This window comes from Dama dama, chromosome 19 (genome assembly GCF_033118175.1).
Source record: "Dama dama isolate Ldn47 chromosome 19, ASM3311817v1, whole genome shotgun sequence".
Taxonomy (NCBI): domain Eukaryota; kingdom Metazoa; phylum Chordata; class Mammalia; order Artiodactyla; family Cervidae; genus Dama; species Dama dama.
In genome coordinates this window covers 9,329,739-9,352,658 of record NC_083699.1, presented here as the reverse complement: position 1 = coordinate 9,352,658, position 22,920 = coordinate 9,329,739, and the positions used below count along the sequence as shown (strand labels likewise).

General features: G+C 37.4%; 1 protein-coding gene across 1 annotated transcript; it reads left to right on the top strand.

Annotated features, from left to right (window-relative positions):
* The first annotated feature begins 735 nt into the window (after positions 1-735).
* On the top strand, positions 736-4,389 carry STRIT1 (small transmembrane regulator of ion transport 1). The gene is made up of 3 exons (XM_061167854.1): positions 736-795; positions 3,729-3,827; positions 3,925-4,389. Exons 1-2 carry the CDS (start codon positions 783-785, stop codon positions 3,821-3,823), a joined length of 108 nt encoding a protein of 35 aa, XP_061023837.1. The 5' UTR covers positions 736-782; the 3' UTR covers positions 3,824-3,827; positions 3,925-4,389.
* Positions 4,390-22,920: the final 18,531 nt, after the last annotated feature.

Here is a 22,920-nt window from a genome sequence, read left to right as displayed (position 1 = left end):
TAGTCTAGGTCATGTTACATAAACCAAGTAGGACTTGAAAAATGGAATGTCTCATTTTTATACATTGCTAATAAAAACAAGATTATGACTGCTCTCTGAAAACTCTAGGCAACACCACAATTTTTTATTGTTTTCATTTCTAGGACATTTATATTACAATTTTCTGTTTTTAGATTGGTTCATAGGAAGGGGCACCATTTATTTTATCTTTTGCATTCTGTAATGTAATAAAGAATTGTCTAAATTTTATATAGCTTTTTCATCTTTTTGACACTTCTTCCTTGGGTAGGTATTAGTATGTTCATTTTAAAACTAAAGAGGTGGATGCTCAGTTAAGCTACTTTCATTTATTACAGAAATAACAATTGGAATTTGGAGCCAGGTCTCTCCAACTTCAAAGTCCTTTCCCTCCATCATAGCACCCTTCTTCTTTAATAGGACTTGTCTAATTGCAATGTCATCTTTCCTCTGTACACCCACTTCCCTGGAGAGTTCCTTCATGTTGTCTGAGGCATTGAGGGAGTAAAAAATCTGCATATCTCTGAGTTAGGATTATTCAGTTTAACTTTAGATCCTGTAGTCCCTTGTTTCCTCCACAATAATTGGATAAAGAAAAAGAGGAGTTCTGCTTTCCAGTGCGTTACATCACCCAGAGAGTTGGCAGCCAGGAGTCCGGCAGCTGCCACACTCTTCACATATCTATTTAAAGTTCAAAGAGACACTGGATAACAATAACAAAGAGGTAAGCGTGGCCCTGACTAGCCCACCCAACAACAGGAAGAATGGCTGAGAAAGGTAAGATTTAAGGCATCCAACCCTCTTGGCAAAAAACATTTCAGGCTCCCAGGTTTATTTTCTGTTTCCCTGTTATTCTGAAGAGCATGGTATCGCTTCTAAAGGAGCATTAGCCACATTATGTTAGTGTGACTGCAAAAATGCATTAGATATGCAATTTATGGACCATATCTATACATTAAATGAGTAACTTTGAAAGGTTCAAAGAAACAAGAGAGTTTAATTTGTTCACACTTGTTTTGAAAATTGAGTTAGAAGCAGGTTATTCTCCAGTGTTGTACTGGATTTGAATTTGAAGTACGGTGGTACGCTGGGCTAGAATTAAGGATATTTTAATTTTGTGTTGGATGTGCTACTAAATGGCCATGTGAATTTGGGGAAATCCCTCTACCGTTCTGTGTCTGTTTTCTGACTGTCAAAAATAAATAAAATAGGCTTAGTCATTTCTAAGATGCTTCACATCTGAATTTCTTTTCTTCTGATTTTTAAATGTTTTTTATATCTAAGAAAAATAATAAGATGGGCTGAATATATATACTGTGTCCAAGAAAGCTTTAAATGTCTATGGAAATTAATGCTTTTATGCCTGACAACAATCTCATATCACCATTTCATTTTACAGATAAGGAAACTAAGGCATAACAAAATTTAGTAACTTGCTTGTAATCATATGCCAGAGCATGGCGCCACCAGGTTTTAAACCTGGACAGTCTTATCCCAGAGCACAGTGTTCTTAATACGTATAAGTCTACCTGCTTGGGCACGCTCAGGATCGGAGAGAAGCATTTTGAAATTATTCTTCATATTTAAAAAGAGATTTTGTGCTAATTTGTACTATTGATGTAAGTGACATATGCAAGTGTTATGTTCCTATGAACAGAGCAAAGACCCCTATTTTTTCAACTGGTTCAGTATAGCAACCAACACTGATCCAACACACATATAGAAGACAAAGCTATAATAACTCCTCTTGTGTTTCCTGCTTATACCCTTACCTGTAAAAAGGCAACTTATACAAGTATTTTTTCACTGCATCTCAATCTTATTTCAGATACCATACAAAATAGTTCAAAACACAGAAAGACATGATATAGAATAGTGCCCTGTGTTAAAGGCTCAGATATATTCTTAACTGAAAGCACAATTAGATTTTTGTGCAATTAGCTAACAAAGGAAATGCATATTCTTAGCAACTGCATTCCTATTACAATTTCTATTATATTCCTGTTTTGAACCAATGCTACAGATTATAATAAAACTTAAAGTCCTAGTGTTAACAGAAGACAAATGCAGGTATGCTCTGAGTATTTAAAAGCACAATTGTTTTTCTCAAGGAATAATAAATAATGAGATACTAAAAAGTGCTAAAAGTAGTGGTACATATGTACATTTTAGAATTGTACTAAAATATGCTTGCATAAAATACAAATGCTCAGTTAAAATATTGGTATTAATTCTAAGTTCCTTGAAACCAGGAAAAAAATACTAAATCAATATAGAAACAGTTCAAAAAAATTATTGTGACTTCCAGTGTAATGGTACCTTAATTCATAAAAAGGCTTTTATCCAAATGAGAGCAAAGAGCATATAATAATGTTCCCTTTATCCTTAAGGCAATGCCACATGGCAGGTAAAGAGAAAAATTTCACATTGTTGTGGTTAATTCTTTGTGCAAGGTCACAGTGTGACCTTGAGTGACCTAAGTAAAGCTGTTGAACTTGTGAGAGTTGAGAGACTCCAACAATTCTGGAAACATAAGCTATTAAAATTCACATTAATTTCAGGAGATTTGCTATTGTGTCTCCAAATTTTAGAAGTGTCTCATTTCTTGATGATTTTAACAGCATTAAAAAAAAAACTTCACTTTTAGAGTGATGGAAATTGTAATAGGAATGCAGTTGCTAAGAATATGCATTTCCTTTGTTAGCTAATTGCACAAAATCTAATTGTGCTTTCAGTTAAGAATATATCTGAGCCTTTAACACAGGGCACTATTCTATATGATGTCTTTCTGTGTTTTGAACTATTTTGTGTGGTGTCTGAAATAAGATTGAGATGCAGTGAAAAAATACTTTTATAAGTTGCCTTTTTACAGGTAAGGGTATAAGCAGGAAACACAAGAGGAGTTATTATAGTTTTGTCTTCTATATGTGTGTTGGATCAGTGTTGGTTGCTATACTGAACCAGTTGAAAAAATAGGGGTCTTTCCTCTGTTCAGGAGTGATTACATGATTACGTAAGGTGTAATGCTTTCTTTTCCAATGATAAATCAAAGAACAGTTTTCAACACCTTTCCCTACTTTATGATTATTTAGTAGGAATGACCTCACTTTCCAGGGTTTCTGTGTAAACAGCTGGTCTCTGTGTTGCTGAACAAATGCAGGAATGTGTTCTGTATACAGCAAACACACACAGGGTGGTTAGAGTTTACAAAGTCTTGGCACTTACTCACTGTCATTTGATTCTTAGAACAATTCCTGGAGGTGGATATCATGAGTTTCACTCTCTGTATTTTACAAATTGGGAAGTTCAAGCTCAGGATTGCCCAAGGTCACCTAACTGTAAAAGGAAGACATATGGTTTGAACACAGTCCTCTGCCCATGGGATTCTCCAGGCCAGAACAGTAGAGGGCGCAGCCTTTCCCTTCCCTAGGGGATCTTCCCTACCCAGGGATTGAACCCCACTCTCCTGCGTTGCAGGCAGATTCTTTACCATCTGAGCCACCAGGTGGCTTTCACACACACACTTCTCTTTCAAATACCCGGCTGAGTCACAAGTACCCTTTGTAGAAAAGAAAATAATAATCATGTATGGGTGTCATTAGAGAGTGTATTTTTTCCCTTGATATTATATCAGATTTCCTCTTATCCTCTTGATTCAGAAGATTTAATACCAACATGACTGTTCTAATCTGATTTCTCTTGTTTTTCAGCAGAGGCTACATTATCTCGCTTTCTGGTCCCTATTCTTCTCTTAATTGGTTGGATTGTGGGATGCATCGTAATGGTTTATGTTGTCTTCTCTTAGAAAGGTAAAGTTTTCAATAATTGAATGTTTATTCATGAAGAGTATACATTACTCCAGGAATAATCTTACTTGTTTTACTAATAGAACATTTTATCATGCAGGCCAGAAGACTTCAGATTGACATCATTTAGAAGAATTAAGAAAAGCATGAAATGACAGATTATTAAATGTTTCTCATGTAAATAACTGCAATGTTTGACATCAGTTTATAAACTTACATTTGTGAACTGTTACTTTGAACCTAAGAACCTCTTCAGAAACATATTTAAAAAATAAGAACTATATTTACAAATAAGAACTATAGGAAAATATAGATGAATTTCTTTATCACCTAAGAGTAAGAAAAATGTTCCTATGACTTAAAATGCATAAGCAATAGGAAAACATTAGATAAATTAAATGTAAAAGAAATAAGCTAGAAGTAAGAGAGAGAGTTCATAGAAAACAAAATGTAAATGTAAACTTTGTCCCTTAAAACTCTTACATAATAAGAGAACTGTAATTAACTCTGTACGGAAGAGGCATTATTCACCTGTCAGATGGGGAATATGAAGATATTTGACAGTTTATATTGGTAAGGCTATGGGGAAATAAGTACTCTTGTATACTGTTTTTAGAAATTCAAAATGATACGATACTTTTGGGCGTATTTAGCAATCAAAGTACCAGAATTACATATGTGTTTAACCTTTGACCCAGCTATTCCTCTTCTAAGAATACTGATGTTTCTTCAGATACACTGGTAAAAATACAAAACCATATATACACAAGTCTATCCATTAGAGCATTATCTATTAGATATTTGACTTTTTCCAGGGTTTTGCTCTATTAATAGAAGACCAACTGAATAAACTGTAGTCAGTCTACATACTGTGGCACTTCAGCGTCTGTAAAGGGCTTCTCTGCTCTGGTGGCTCAGATTGGAAAGAATCTGCCTACAATGTGGGAGTCCTGGGTTTGATCCCTGGGTCAGCAAGATCCCTTAGAGAGGAAAATGACAACCCACTCCTGTAGAAAAAGGAATGAATGAAGGGGGTCTCTATATAGTGATATGATGTCATTTCTGGAAAAAACAAAAACAGAAACCCAAAACAGGTACAGAACAATCTATGCTCACTTTTGTGTACGAAAGGAGGGGCTATACCAACATGCACACATACCTGCATGTATTAAAAATACTGGAACAGAGGAGCCACAAATGGCTGAGAACTTCATAACTTCATTTCTAACAAGTTTTCAGGTAATGCTGATGGTCCTGGTCCAAAATCCATAGTTTGAAAACCACTGCTCTAGAAGTGCTATGGTTTTAATGTTTGTGTCCCCTCAAGATTCTTAAGTTGAAAAGCTAACCCCTAAAGTTGATGGTATTTGGCAGTGGGTGTGAAGTTTGGGAGGTGATTAGAGCATGAATGTGGAGCCCTCACGAATGGGATCAGTGCCCCAGTTTCTTCCTTATTAACTACAGCATCCTTTTCTAGTCAACTAATTTTTCTGTAGAAAAGGAAAATCTCTTATCAAAAAAATTAGGGAAAGCTTTGGCTTTGTTCAGTAATTCTTATCTTATAGACTTGATTAAACATTTCAAAAAGCTTTTAAAAAACGTCTGTTTAAAGCAGTATTTTTAAAATGCTAACAGAAAATGTATATAAACTTAGGCTCAAGTATTCTCATGAACAACTTGACCTAATCTTAGTTTTCTCATGACTTGAGAAGATTGAACTCATCCTGATTCAGAGGACCACTGGATCTGGTTGGAAAGCCAATTGTTAAATTTTCAGGAATTTTCTAAGTTAGTCTCCATCTCATTGGCAGCTTTAAATTGGCCACGGTGGGAGTATTTACATCACAGAAATCAACAAGTACTATAAATCAGGGCTTTCCCCCACTGGACAGCCAGTTTTTAAACATTCGCCAGGACACTGCTGACCTGAATGCTCTAGACTTCCCTGATACTTACAGAGGTTTGTAAGGGTTTCAAAACCATCTACCATTTGCCCCCTTCTTCACATTGTTTGAATTTAATTTAAAATATGGTTGTTCTATTCCCTTGACCTCTTTCTGTATGATAAACTTTAATAAGAAACCCATGAAAGCCATAGCTTTCTCAGAACACATACATTCAAACAAAACTGTAGATGCTATTTCAATGGATTTCCTGAAATCCGTTAAAAGACTTGATAGGTGAAGTGGCCTGTGGGCTGTCACCAACCTTCTGAAGGCTTTAGGCTTCTTTACCGCTGGGCTCTGCTTTCATTTGGGGTTATGGACGACATCTCATATTTTAGCTCTTCTTCCTAGAGACGGGTTTTTCTCTACTTCTTTCTGCTGATATCATTCCTGCATGACTGGTCAGGTTTCTTGCATTTTTATACCTCTATACCACAGAGTTCTGACATTAGGTTAGAGTTAGAAAACAAGATTAAGGTAACCTATGTACTTTGTCAGAACAACTTTCTTTTCTTTAGTCCAGAGTATTTTTCCTCTCTACATGCTGGGCCTTTTCCTTAGTTTTTTTTTAAAGCTATAGGATATCTCATTTCTTGTTCAAATGTGTGTCCAACTTCCCCCTGAAACACAAAAGCTTCAGCATTCCCACAAATCTTAACTTTCCACCTTGAACAAAGACTTTCTTACTTCAAGAGCTCAGTATTCTTTAATACTTTAAAACAGATTGTAATGTTGTTTTCAAGCAGTAGTAGAAATGAATTTTTCTATAATTATTTTAATGCTATGTTTTCATATCCAACCTGATCATTTGCTCAGAGAACAAAGAAAGCTTAGTGCAGTGAAAAGAACAAAAGTTTTGGAAGTCAGATTGTTGTAGTCTAGTTTAGGAGTCCTTTGAGGAGTTAATTAATCTTTCTAACCTTAGTTTTCTCAACTATAAAAGAAGAAGAATGTTTTCATGGAATTGTTGTGAAGACTGCAATGTTTGCTAAACCTGCCTGAACTTAAACAATTGAATCATTTGTTAAAAAGACAGATTCTCAAACTTATGCTCTGGAGAGCTCATTTCAGTAGGTCAAGAGAAGGCCTATTAAGAAATAAATTCCCTAGGTGATTTTTGTCATTACAGAAGTTTAGAAACATACCTATCATATATATATGTGTATGTGTATATAGGCATTACTTCTCTGGTACATAAGACCCTGATCAATGACAGCTTATATTGGTAAACCTCAATCATGTTTCTGTTTATTGCTACAACAGAAAATCAGCACTTTGTATGAACTTATATCATACTTTTAAATTACATGAAGTATTAATGACATATTATTTGTTCACTCATATTTTCATATATGTGAATTTTTTCTGTCAAATTTAAGCCCTTTATGAATGAATATATTTCTCATCTCTCCAAGTTATAGCACAAAATATCAAAATACCCAACTAATAAATGTGTCATACAACTAATAAATGGGTAATTTCCCCCTTACAATATTCCTGAATACACAGTGTTGATGTTCTAACTGGATTTTCTAGATGTCTTTGGAGCAATGTAAGCTAGATTGGAATTCTAAAAGAATTAGTGATTAGTGATCTGTGAACAGTAGGATTATGTAGGTGGCAGCATACAGATTTCCCAAGGCATAGAATCTTATATGCTTTAAATTTACAAAATCTTCAGCTTACATAAGTGCAGATGTAATTATTTGAGAAGACGACTCTGAGTTAACTGTTTATCATTTTGATTGCATAACTTCCCACCTTACATCATCACAACCATCACTCTGTGCCCCTCCCTATCAAGGTATGTATTGATGTCAGAGCTAAAAATGTTAATTAATCTATACCCTGTATTCAGACATAAAACATAAAAACCTCTTAAAGCTTTTTATTACTCACTATCTTGAGAGTCCCTTGGACTGCAAGGAGATACAACCAGTCCATCCTAAAGGAGATCAGTCCTGGGTTTTCATTGGAAGGACTGATGCTGAAGCTGAAACTCCAGTACTTTGGCCACCTCATGCAAAGAGTTGACTCATTGGAAAAGACCCTGATGCTGGGAGGGATTGGGGGCAGGAGGAGAAGGGGACGACAGAGGATGAGATGGCTGGATGGCATCACAGACTCGATGGACTTGAGTTTGAGTAAAGTCCAGGAGTTGGTGATGGACAGGGAGGCCTGGCGTGCTGTGATTCATGGGGTCGCAAAGAGTCGGACATGACTAGGCGACTGAACTGAACTGAACTGATATCTGGGAAAAGAAAGAAATTTCAAAGAGTTCTGAAATATCTAAGGAAACTCATCATGAGCAACCAAACCTGTAGAGCTGAGGAGATTCCCTAGAGAACAGAAGGCTGGAGGTGAGATCCCTGTGTACAAGGCCTGGGGCAGTGTTTTCAAGTACAGTTGGCCCTCTCTGCCCACAAGTTCTGCATTGTGGATACAGCCAACTGCAAAACAAAGAATTTGAAAAACAATTCCAGAAAGTTCCTCAAATTGAATTTGCTACATGCCAGTAACAATTTACACAGATTTACATTGTATTTACAACTATTTGCATTGTATTTATGTTGTGTTAGGTATTATAAGGAGCCTAGAAATGATTTAAAGTGGATTAAACATCTAAATGTAAGACTGTATACTATAAGACTCTTAGAGGAAAATATAGACAGAACACTCTTTGACATAAATCACAGCAATATCTTTTTGTATCTACCTCCAGGAATAATGAAAATAAAAACAAAAACAAATTGGATCTAATTAAACTTAAAAGCTTTTGCACAGCAAAGGAAACAATGGACCAAATGAAAAATGGGAGAAAATATTTACAAATGAAGATGTTGACAAGGCATTAATCTCCAAAATATACAAATAGCTTAGCTCAATATAAAAAATAAAATCCCATTAAAAATGGGCAGAAGCATGGATGGACCTAGAGAGTATCAAACTGAACATCAAACTCTCTGAAGTCAGAGAATGGGAAACATTGTATGACATCCCTTATATGTGGAATCTAAAAAGAAATGATGCAAGTGAATTTATTTACAAAACAGAAACAGACAAACTTGGAGAATGAGCTATGGTTGCTAGGGGAAGGCTGGGGAGAAGAAACTGTTAGGGAGTTTGGGATGAACATGTACATACAGCAATACTTAAAATGGATCACCAACAAGGACCTACCGATTAGCACATGGAGCTCTGCTCAGTGTAATGTGGCAGCCTGGATGGGAGGGGAATTTGGGGGGAGAATGGATACGTGTATATGTATGGCTGAGTCCCTTCACTGTTTATCCGAAACTGTCACAACATTGTTTATTGGCTGTCAGTCAGTTCAGTTCAGTTGCTCAGTCTTGTTTGACTCTTTGCAACTCCACGGACTGCAGCACACCAGGCTTCCCTGTCCATCACCAACTCCTAGAGCCTACTCAAACTCATGTCCATCACATCGGTGATGCCACCCAACCATCTCATCCTCTGTCATCTTCTTCTCCCACCTTCAATCTTTCCCAGCATTGGGGTCTTTTCCAACGAGTCTGTTCTTTGCATCAGGTGGCCAAAGCATTGGAGTTTCAGCTTCAGCATCAGTCCTTCCAATGAATATTCAGAACTGATGTCCTTTGGGATGGACAGGTTGGATCTCCTTGCAGTCCAAGGGACTCTCAAGAGCCTTCTCCCCAATACAAAATAAAAGGTTTAAAAAAAATGGGCAGAAGATCTAAATAAACATTTCTCCAAAGAAGACATACAGATGGCCAAGAGGCACATGAAAAGATGCTCAACATCACTAAAAACAGAGAAATGTAAATCAAAACCACAATGAGATATTACTATCATTTCACACTGGTCAGAATGACCATCATCAAAACATTAACAAACAATAAATGCTGGAGAGAGTGTGGAGAAAATGGAACCCTCCTTCACCATTTATGGGAATGTAAATTAGTAAAACCACTATGAAAAAACAGTAGAGGTTCCTTAAAGAACCAAAAATAGAATTACCATATGATTTAGCAATACCACTCCTGGGCAGTTATCTGGAGAAAACCGTAATTCTAAAAGACACCTGCATCCCAGTGCTCACTGTAGCACGATTTACAACAGCCAAGACATGGAAGCAAACTAAATGTCCAAAGACAGATGAATGTGTAAAGAAGGTGTGTACATATATATAGTGGAACCTACTCAGCCATAAAGGAGGAGGAAATAATGACATTTGCACCAACATGCGTGGACCTAGAGATGATCATACTAAGTGAAGTCAGACAGAGAAAGATATATGATATAGCTTATATTGGAATTTTAAAAGAGGGTAAATGCACTTATTTACAAAGCAGAAATAGACTCACAGACTTCAAAAACAAACTTATGGTTACCATATGGGAAGGTATGGGGGTGAATAAATTAAGAGTTTGGGATTAATATATAGACACTACTATAAAATAGATAACCAACAAGGACCCACTGTATAGCACAGGGAACTTTACTCAATATTCTGCAATAACCTATATGGGAAAAGAATCTGAAAATGAATGGATATACGTATAACTGAATCTCTGTGCTGTATACCTAAAACTAATACAACATTGTAAATTGACTATACCCCAATATAAAGTTAAAATAAAATTAGATATATAAAAATTAAAGTACACAGGAGGGTGTGCATAAGTTATATGCAAATACTATGCCATTTTATACAGGGGACTTGAACGTCTGTGAACTTAGGTATCTGCAGGGGTCCTGGAATCAATCCCCTGAAGATATGCATAGATTGCTCTAATATCCATCTGTAGATATTGTATTTAAATGAATTTTCTCTTTCTATTTTCTGAGGAAATTATCTCCTACTTTTACTGTTTTATTTGCTATACTTTATTTTTGCTACTATTATTTCTCAGACATGATCTCTCATTTTTTCTTTCTTTTCTTTTTGGACAAACAGAGGAATTCCGCTTAAAATATATACTAGCTTAAGATTCCTTTATAGGAAAAGAAAGAACACCAAAAGCTGAAGAATAGTATTTTGAGTTGGTCATTTCCCAGAGATTGAGAGGGATGAATATTTTACTTTCATTCCACTCTTGTTTGAAAGTGATTTCTTGGTTTGCAAAGAGTGAGATGGGTATGCAATTTCTTATAAATCATCCGAATGAATCTGGAGTGGGCCCAGAGTTGTGGATTTTTTCAGAAGGTCAGAAATAGTCCAGAGTTTAACACTTTGGTCATTCTTCTAGATTTAAGTTCATTTCAGTCATTTTCTTGGGCCGGGCATATATGCTCTTTAAAATTCAAAATTCCAAATGACACAAATATATATGTCAAAGTTCTTTTAGGGGTCTATGCCTATGAATATTAAAAGAAATAGGACATTGACTGGAATCTTGATGTTGAATGAAACAGCATCATGGAGAAATCGTTTTGAGTTTTTGTAAGTTACTCATTCTGTAAAATTGGTCCAAAAGTGTAAAGTAAATGGAAATAGACTTCTCAGTGGTTTGCATATTGATGTGCTCAAAGCCACATTTTCTCTCAACTACACCATGTGAAGGTATACTCAGGATAGGGTGCATTCTGATTTAGAAAATACACTTCTTTAGTCTAACAAACATGCTAAGCTCATCAGCATGTTGAAGACATTGGGTGTATTCCTCATTTATCTTCCTAAAGGTAGAAACTTGATTTTGAACCTGTTGACAATCAACGGACAGATTGCTTTGGAGTCAGACTATAAGCGCCTTTTTAAGCAAGCAGCCAGATTCATCTAGTTTCTTTTTTCCCTTTCTGCTCTTGTCTTTTTATTTAATATCTGCTCACTTTTCCTATACTCAGGTAATAGGTAAGCAACACTTCACTTCTGGTTTCAGTAGCCTATGCAGAGTAATGGGATCACCTTTAGTACTGGGAGGTCAAACTTCCCTGGCTGTTGCCTCTCTCCTGATGAGGAACCCAAGAGGGTACATAAATGTCTGCTCCTTTTAGTCAGCACTTCTCCCCTTCAGGACCCACTGTTTCTCCCAGGCACCATGGATGGCCTCCCGCTTCTCCCCATCTCTCCCATCACAGCTCTCATAGTTGTGGTCTATGGCTAAGTTGCTGTTTGTGGAGTTCTCAAACAGTGCTGCCTACGCCACATACATTACCACATGTAAAGCGGATAGCTAGTGGGAAGTTACTATATAAAAAGAAACTCAACCTAATGCTCTGTGACGACCTCGAGTAGTGGGATGGGGATGGGCTGTGCAAGGGAGGTAAAGACGGAGGGAACACACGCATACTTACGGCTGATTCACGTTGTTGTATGGCAGAAAGCAACACCGCACTGTAAACCAATTATCCTCCAATTTAAAAAGTACTATTTTCAACTCACCAAAATGATTTCAAAATCAGTGGCTTGACCCACAGTTTGACCCACATTACTTAAAATTCAGTATTTTTAGACATCTTGGGAAGAGTTTTCTCTGACCACCCACACCTTTAAATACACACACACACACACACACACACACACACACACACACAGACACACACACACCCACCCACCCCCAGGCTTCTTTGTTCTTCCTGAGTGAGATCTTTTCCCTTTTGCATCCTTAATCAAATAGTGGGAATGGAACCCTTACTAGTGAGAGGGTAACAGGTAGGAAGGCCAGAGGTCCCCAAGCGGCAGGAGGAAATAAACTGCAAGTGGCAGATGTTTTTCTTCCCTTCTCTATACAAAATTAAAAGACACTTCTTTTAATTCTGTGTTGAGGATATCTGGCTCTGCCTTGAACTAACCAATTCGTTTTTCCTACGGAAATATTTTTCTTAAGCTGTGTTAATGAAACTATGTATTTACTTTGGAAACTGCCTTTCTCCAAAGTGGTTCCACCTAAAACTAACTTTTTTTCTTTTCTCAAACCTTGATAATGACTGATTATTATGATAATGATAATCATAATTATTATGATAATCAGCTGATAATGACTCAACAAACCAGAATTCCTGTCAATTGTTTTATGGCTGGGGATGACACACCTCAGGCCATTCTATCTCAAAAATGCATATTGTGGGAGAGAAGCCTGGTGAAACTCCCTCAGCCTTGAGGTGTCTCTCTTACTGATTAGCAGCCACAAACAGACGTAAAACACCTTGCTAAAAAATAGCAAAATTCTTTCCGCTCCCTTCTGATGTCTATGTCAGAGGCTTTCTCTATCTTTCTTATGCTTTAATAAGATTCTGTTACACAAAATGTTGCAAGTGGTCAAGCCTGGTCTCTGGCCCGGGATTGAAATGCTCTCCTCTGGAGGTCACTAATCCTGGCACACTACTTGCAACAGCAACCTTTCACTAGGTACTAAACTTTTTTAATGTAGGATATGTGACAAAGTAGGATTCACTGGGTATAATTAGAAAATGTCCAGTAGATATATGTCAAAGGAATGGAATGAATGAATGCCTGAACATTACCTTTAATCAAACAGCCTCATGAGACACAAGTGTGTGAAGCTCTTAGCATAGCATCTAGTGCTTAGTCATGTCGTGTCCAGCTCTTTATGACCCCGTGGACTGCAGCCCGCCAGGCTCCTCTGTCCATTCTCCAGGCAAGATCACTGGAGTGGTTGCCGTGTCCTCTTTCATGGGATCTTCCCAAGCCAGGGATCGAACCCAGGTCTCTCACATTGCAGGTGGATTCTTTAAGGACTGAGCCACCAGGGCATCTAGCACTTACTAAATGTCCAATTAGTATAAAGGATTATTTTAGTTATTATTAATATCACAATTTTCCTCATTATTTCTTACATACATTCTTATTTATTGCACCTAGTAACTCCCTGAAGTAGAAGTTGTCATCATCTCCATGCTGTGGAAACAGGAGTGCAGAGATATTGAGACTTGTTCATGATTAAATAATTAATATTGATACAACCAGAACTTGAAACTATGTCCTTTGATTCCAAATTCCAAATTTCTTTTCAACTATGCTATATGATCACCAAATTACAGTTTTTTTTCTAACTATACTGTGAGATGCACCAAATTTCAGAAGAAGGAAACCATCGACCTACATTTGTTTCTTCTGGGCAACACTATTTTCATGCTTCTTCAACTCCACATTTAAATTCTGTAGCAAGATCACTTTATCTCCTTTCTCTAACTTCCTTTCTGTTTTCTATTATTTCAGTCTCATTTTATGCAATGTGGTCAAGCTCTTAGATTTCTAAGTCCCTTGGTATAAGGGCATCTTGTATCATAGAATTTAAAGGTTCTTGAACAGCTATATCTGGGCTGCCTGTTCTAAGCCCATTTTGTACATTGTGTTCCAGAAAAGAACCACTCTTGGCCCTAACATACCACCCCCTTTCCCAGAAACTATATTTTATACAACTACTTCCTTCCAGCTTTTAAATTTTGTCTCAACATGAGTCTCCTCCAAGAAGCAAAGGGACATAGAACTTTAAACCCTTCTCTATATCTGCAGATACAGAGAGTGAGTTGAGGGTTTCCACATTGTGAATCACTGTACAGAGATACTTGTGCTTAGAAGTAAAACTAAAATCCCTATATGTCAAGGGTTTTCAATGCTTACCTAGTCCTCACTAACAATAACATATGAAAAAGACTATCACTAAAAGCTACATGTGTAAAAAGTGACCTCTTTTCCCAAACATTTCAAGCAATACAGAAGAAAGTAAAAAGCTTAGATTCCCTTCACCTATCTCCAATTCTACTCCCTTCCTCAGAGGTAGCCAACCACTTTTAGCAATTTAGTGGGTATCAATCCAAAATCATTTCAATGCAATTACAAAATAGCTTGTATGTTATAATTGTAAAAATACTGTCATACATTATTTTGCTTGATTCTCATGAAAGGTATGTGTATCTAGGTGTGTGTTATGAGACTTATGAAGGTGGACCTGTCCAAAGTCTCATAGCTGGTTACCAGCTCAGCATAACTTAAATTCTTGACCAAGGGCTCTGAATCACATGCCGGGTACTGTTCTAAGCATTTTTCATGTGTTAGCTCACTTACTCTTTAGGACAGCCTTCTTAATTGGGGTGATTATTATGTCCATTTAAAGATGAAGAGAGATTCAGAGAGGTTAAGTAACAATTTCTAGTCACACAGTTAGACTGTGTCAGAACTTGTACCCAAGAACTTGAACTTGAACCCAAGAAATCTCCTTGGGTATTAGAACCTGAACCCAGGAAATCTCCTTTTGAGGCTGGAGATGACTATGTTATGTTGCATATTATTTCTACCACAGTCAGTTCCATCTTGAAGTCTGCGTATTTAAGCCTAGTAGAGCTGTAGCCAGCACTGTACTCCTACAAATGACTTAGACCTTATTTATGCCGCTGCACATGTCTATTGCTTATATTTTCATATCCCATTAGACTGTACCTTTGGGTTTCCCACATGGCGTGAGTGGTAAAGAACCCACATGCCAATGCAGGAGACGTAAGAGATGTGAGTTTAATTCCTGGGTCAGGAAGATCCACTGGAGGAGGGCATAGCAACCCACTCCAGTATTCTTGCCTGGAGAATCCCATGGACAGAGGAGGCTGGTGGGATCCCATGAGGTTGCAGAGAGTCTGATGTGACTGAAGAGACTTAGCTCACACGCAGACCATATCTTCATGTATTTAAAACACTCTGAGTAGCTTTGCTTGGTGTGAGATGCCCAATAGTCTACCTTTCTTCCTCCCCTTTCCCTCCCCCTTTTCTTTTTCTTCTTCTACGGCTGAGGTATTCACTTTCCCTCCAGTCTTCACTGTGTATCCACTGAGAACGGTGTCAAGCAACAGTGATGTGGGAGCTCTGAAAGTCTCCCTGGGGGCCGCCTGGTAAACATCTCCAGAAGGTGATGGTTTAAAAACTTTGATGTTTAGGGACTTTGCCTCACAGTCTTGGGACTTATATATTATGCAAAAATAATCCTTTAGAAGACTTTATAAAAACTATATCTACATAAAATTCACTTTAGAGAAAAGTGAAAAAATAAATCAGTGGACATTTTAGTGGTGACTGTAATCCAGGAATCCAAAGAGGTTTTAAAATAATAGCAGCAGCAGCAGCGACAACTCATCAATCTTTGTAATTCTATGGCCACAGTTAGTGACAGTTAGTTTCTTCTTTGAGAAGAAAAGGGGCATGGTGTGTAAACATGTCAGGTCATAGGGACAGAACAGAGTCAAAGAGACAGCAAGGTTTTGTGATGCATCACCTGGAGAAAAGCAAATCCAAGGTCAAGTGGCGGGCAAAGCTCCATGTTACATTTTCAAACCATGTCTGAGTTTTCACTGATGTCAAAGTAAGAAATTTAGCTATTGAGAAGCATTTGAAACACACTGCCTGAGATAATTTTGCTTAGCAGTTATCACTGGAGTTTTGTCTTTTAGGGGAAGGCCATAGCCCAGGGAGTGAAAACAGCACCTTCCAATTAATCATCTTAGTCTAGGAAACAATAACCTGACTCAATACCCAGCTTTGGAAAAAATGGTTAGAACTCCTCTGCCCTTGGGGCTTCCCCGGTAGTGCTAGTGGTAAAGAACACGTGGGCCAATGCTGGAGGTGTAAGAGATACAGGTTCGATCCCTGGGTCAGGAAGATCCCCTGGAGAAGGGCATGACAACCCACTCCAATATTCTTACCTGGAGAATCCCATGCACAGAGGAGTCTGGCAGGCTACAGTCCACAGGGTCACAAAGAGTCAGACACGACTGAAGCAGTATAGCATGCATGCATGCCCTTGGGACAGATGGTATATGAACTAGTGACCGCTTGTAGAAGAAGAACTTGAAGAATGATGGGAACCTAAAGGCTCAGTAATTGTCAATCATATTGTAATTAATTGGACTGATCTCTGACAAAACCACTCAACATTTTGTGCCCATAGTGTGATAGAAGAGTGTAACAGATATGTTTTTTCCCCAAGCAAACTGATAAAAATGTGTTTTATAACCAGACCAGAGATCTAGGTAGTATGAATCATCTTGCAAATAAGTATCCAAAGTTTTATTGTTTGTTGTTGTCTGGGTAGGGATTGGTTTATGTCAAGTCAGTGTGCATACATGCTCAGTTTGGTCTATCTCTTTGCAACCCCATGGACTACAGCCCACCAGGCTCCTCTGTCCATGGGATTCTCTCAGCAAGACTACTGGAGTGGGTTTCCATTTTCTTCTCCAGGGGATCTTCCCAACCAAGGGATCAAACACACGTCTCCTGTGTCTCCTGAATTGGCAGGTAGATTTTTACCACTGAGCCACCCAAGAAGCCTGCAAGTCAGTGTACTCTGTATTATAAAACTTACACCTCAAACCACCTTTTAAACCCTTCCCTATACTTCCCCTCTAAATCTTATTTACTACTTTTCAGTAACTCACTACTATCATTGTTATTCCCACTAGGCTCTATCTAGTGGAATTTGCATCATTTAGTAAAGAAAATAAACTCTATGTGGCTGTGTGTGTGTGTGTCCTGAAAGAGAAATCTGATGAAGAAGTTTCCTTCTGTTTAAAACTATATCAATAATTAGAAATGAAAAAGAAGTTACAACAGAAAATGCAGAAATACAAAGGATCATAAGAGGCTACTATGAGCAACTATATGCTAATAAAGTGGACAACCTGGAAGAAAGGGGCACATTTTTATAAAAGTATAATCTTCCAAGACTGAACCAGGAAGAAATAGAAAATATGAACAAACCAGTCACAAGCACTGAAATCAAAACTGATCAAATATCTTCCAACAAACCAAAGTCCAGAGCCAGACGGCTTCATGGGCAAATTCTACCAAATGTTTAGTAAAGAGCAAAAACCTATCCTGCTCAAACTCTTCCAGAAAATTGCAGAGGAAGAAAAACTCCCAAACTCATTCTATGAGGCCACCATCACCCTGATACCAAAACCAGACAAAGATGCCACACATAAAGAAAATTACAGGCCAATATCACTGATGAACGTAAATGCAAAAATCCTCAACAAAATTCTAGCAAACAGAATCCAAAAAAACATTAAATGGATCATACACCATCATCAAATGGGGTTTATCCAAGGGATGCAAGGATTCTTCAATATACACAAATCAATGTGATACATCATATAACAAATTGAAAGATAAGCATATGATCATCTCAATAGATACAGAGAAAGCTTCCGACAAAATTCAACATTCATTCATGATAAAAACTTTCCAGGAAATAGGAAATAAATCTACCTCAATATAATAAAGGCTATATATGACAAACCTAGATCAAACATTATTCTCAATGGTGAAAAACTGAAAGCATTTCCTCTAAGATCAGGAACAAAACAAGGGTGCCCTTTCTTGCCATTGTTATTCAATATAGTTTTAGAAGTCCTAGCCATGGAATCAGAGAAGAAAAAAAAAAAAAAAAAAAAAAGGAATCCAGATTGGAAAAGAAGAAGTAAGATTCTCACTGTTTGCAGATGACACAATACTGTACATAGAAAATCCTAAAGATGCTATCAGAAAATTACTAGAACTAATCAATGAATATTGTAAAGTCACAGGATATAAAATTAATACACAGAAATCCCTTGCATTCTTACACACTAACAGTGAAAGAATCAGAGAAATTAAGGAAACAATCCCATTCACCATTGCAACAAAAAGATTAAAATACCTAGGAATAAACCTACCTAAAGAGACAGAAGACCTGTATGCAAGGAACTATAAGAAATTGATGAAAGAAATCAAAGACAACACATGGAGAGATATTCCATGTTCTTGGATTGGAAAAATCAATATTGTAAAAATGACTATACTACCCAAAGCAATGTACAGATTCAATGCAATCCCTATCAAACTACCAATGGTATTTTTCACAGAACTACAACAAAAAATTTCACAATTTGTATGGAAACACAGAAGACCCTGAAGAGCCAAAGCAATCTTGAGAAAGAAAGACCGAGCTGGAGGAATCAAGCTTCTTGTCTTCAAAGCTACGGTTATCAAGACAAGATGACAGTGGCACAAAAACAGAAATACAGACCAATGAAGCAAGATAGAAAGCCCAGAGATAAACTTATGCATCTATGGACACCTTATGTTTGACAAAGGAGACAATGATATACAATGGAGAAAAGATACAGTCTCTTCAATGAGTGGTGCTGGGAAAACTGGACAGCTACATGTAAAAGAATAAAATTAGAACATTTATGAATGCCATATACAAAAATACACTCAAAATGGATTAGAGACTTAAATGTAAGGCTAGAAACTATAAACCTCTTAGAGGAAAACACAGGCAGTACACTCTGACATAAATCACAGCAAGATCTTCTTTGGCCTACCTCCTAAAGTGAAAGTTGCTCAGTCATGTCTGACTTTTTGTGACCCATGGACTATACAGTCCATGGAATTCTCCAGGCCAGAATACTGGAGCGGGTAGCCTTTCCCTTCTCCAGGGGATCTTCCCAACCCAGGAATCAAACCAGGGTCTCCTGCATTGCAGGTGGATTCTTTACCAACTGAGCTATCAAGGAAGGCTGATTTGTCTCCTAAAGAAATGGAAATAAAAGAAACATAAAAAAGTGGGACTTAATTAAACTTAAAAGTTTTGTACAGCAAAGGAAACAATAAACAAGATTAAAGGGCAACCATCAGAATGGGAGAAAATAATTGCAAGTGAAGCAACTGACAAAGGATTAATTTCCAAAATATATAAGTAGCTCATACAACTCAATATCAGAAAAACAATCCAATCAAAAAATGGGCAGAAGACCTAAACAGACGTTTCTCCAAAGAAGATTTATAGATGGTCAATAAACACATGAAAAGATGCTCAACACCGCTCATTATTAGAGAAATGCAATTCAAATATACAGTGAGATATCACCTCACATCAAACAGAATGGCTATCAACAAAAAACTGCCAACAATAAATCCTGGAGAGGATGTGGGTTATAAAGAACCCCACTGCAGGGTTAGTGGGTATGTAAACTGATACAGCCACTATGGAGAAGAGTATGGAAAGAATCTACCTGTCAATGCAGGAGATGCAAGAGATGTGGGTTTGATCTCTGGGTTGGGAAGATCCCCTGGAAAAGGAAACGGCAACTGGCTCCAGTATTCTTGCCTGGAAAATTCCATGGACAGAGGAGCCTGGTGGCTACAGTCTATGGAGTCACAAAGAGTTGGACATGACTGAGCATACACACACACACACACACACACACACACAGATTCCTTAACAAACGAAGAGTAAAACTACCATATGATCCAGCAATCCCACTACTGGGCATATACCCTGAGGAAATCACAATTCAGACTCGCGTACCCCAATGTTCATTGCAGCACTATTTACAATAGCTAGGACATGAAAGCAACCTAGATGTCCATGGACAGTTGAATGGATAAAGAAGTTGTGGTGTGGTACATATATACAATGGAATATTACTCAGATATAAAAAGGAGTGGATTTGAGTCCATTCTACTGAGGTGGATGAACCTAGAGCCTGTTATAGAGGGAAGTAAGACAGAAAGAGAAAAACAAATATCATATATTAATGCATATACATGGAATCTAGAAAAATGGTACTGATGAGCATGTTTGAAGGGTAGGAACAGAGATGCAGATGTAGAGAACAAACTCATGGACACAGTAGGGGAAGGAGAGGGTAGAATAAATTGAGAGAGTAGCATTGACATATATATACTATCATGTGTAAGGTAACTAGCGGGAAGTTGCTATGTAACACAGGGAGCCCAACCTGGCACTCCATGACAACCTAGAGTGGCAGAATAAGGTGGAGGGAGGGGATACATATAAATATACATATACATATGTATAAATATACATACATATAAATATAAATATGACTGACTCATGTTGTTGTATTGATTTACACAATTGTAAAGCAATTATCTTCCAGTTAAAAAAAAAAAATTCAGATACAATTCTACAAAAAAATAAACCCAAAAAAACCAAAATGATAAAACTATACCAAGTCTCTGGGTATTTCTTGTTCTAGTAGTTCTCAAAATTTGGTCCCTTAACAAGTAGTATCATCATCATTTGGAAACCTGTTAGAAAGGAAAATACTTGGTTGGACTCCAGGGCTACTGAATCAGAAACTTTGAGGGTAGGCCCAGCAATCAGTGTTTTGACAAGATTTCCTTGACAAGGTGAATCTAATGTACAGTTGCTCAAGTCTGAGAACCACTGTCTCTAAGCCATCTCTCTAACTTTCCTAAAATATCACCTCAGCTTGGACATACATCAAAAATACTAACACAGGCTATTTCTTTGAAATCCACGAATTTCTTTTTAAATTAAAGATTACACAAATGTTTTTGCTCTCTTTCTGAATCTGGCACTAATTTAGTCATGGTGAATTCTATGCTATTATAATACACACATCGATAATTCATGGGTCCCCGACTCATATGCCTTTGAGGACAGCAAGAAGCAGAGGTAAGAGAGATGGAAAACCAATGTAACAAAGTAGAAAATACTAACAACTTGTTAACAAATGGAGGCTTTGCTCCTTCCTGCTCAAGTTCACTAAAATATATATTCAAAAGAATATTGCCTTTAAAACATATATTTCTACAACCTTTGGCTTACACTGAAGTCAATATAACAAACAAAAAAATCTATTTAAAATCTACTCTGAAGAATTTGTAAATAGTGATTTTAATTCTGATTGCTGTTGGAATTATTTATATTGATATGTAATATATATACACACATATATATCAGAATAAATAAAATGTATAGTACAGTAAATTTCTTTGCTTTGTGTTAGACTTTGGGAAACCAAAGTAGGGTCTATAAATTTTAAAGACTTGTGCAACTTTGAGATCTTTTTCACAATGACTTGATCTTATTTCCTCATCTGATTTCACTTAGCATTAAGAAATATATGCAAGAGCAAATACAAGACAGCTGCAACTTGAAAAGAAATCAAACTACGGGGAGGCAGAGAAACTAATGTAGGATATACTTTTTTGATCTAAGATCACCACTATACAGGACTCTTGGGCTTTTGGATAAAAAGTTAATATAAGTAAACCAAGTGTTACTAATTTTCTTTCATCTAGTGAAGATTTAGAAAAGAAAATGACATTTCTGGGTTCCCCCCCGCTTTCAAGAGATAATATTGACTTTCTTGTTAGCATATATTCCCCTCATCTTCACCTCAAAATCTGAAAAATATTCTTTAAGCTAAAATGAGTTTGTTTTGTTGGACTTCTGGAAACTATACTGTAATCTTAAATTTAGAGAAAGTGTCTCTTTTTTCTTCCAGATTTACTGAGAAATAATTGACATACGGCACTGTATGTTTTAGGTGTACAGTGTAATGATTTGACTTACACACATCATGAAATAATTAACACAATAAGTTGAGTGAACATTCATTTCATATAGGTACAAAGTTAAAGAAATACAGATTTTTGAACAAACAACTCTACTTTGAAGAGCTGGGTACAAAGCTTCTACATGTGGGCCCCAAAGAGCAAGTGAAACTAGATGAAGCACAAAAGAAAGAAAAGTCCACTTAGGAACTCCAGAAACTAGTGAAAAGTTTACTCGGGCAAAGCATTGGAGGAGAGACCTCCACAAAGACAGGAGTGAAGGAAGACTTTAAGAGTGAAAATTGGAAAGGTTGGGGGCGGGGGAGGAGCAGCCAAGAAGGCAGAGTATTAAGAACCTGAGCGCGCTTCCTCTCACAAGCATTCCAAAACCTACAGCTAAGTGCAGAACAACCATCTCTGAAAAAGACTGGGAGAAGGGACCACAACAAGATGGGTACGAGGGGCAGAGATATGATATAATCAAACCTCATAACCTCCAGGTGGGCAACCCGCAAACTGGAGAATAATTATAGCAGAGGTTGTCCCACAGGAGTGGCAGTTCTGACTCCACACCAGGCTCCCCAGCCCAGGGGTATGGCACTGGGAGGATGAGCACCCAGAGTATTTCACGTTCAAGGTCAATAGGGTTAATTGCAGGAGTCCTCAGGACTGGGACAAATAGAGACTCCATCTTTAAAGGGTGCACACAAAATCTCATGGACATCAGGACTCTGGGCAAGAGCAGTAATTTGATAGGAGCCTGGGCCAGACCTACCTGCTGGTCCTGGAGAGTCTACTGGAGACCCTGGGGTGGTTGAGGCTCACACTGGGGACATAGACACTGGTG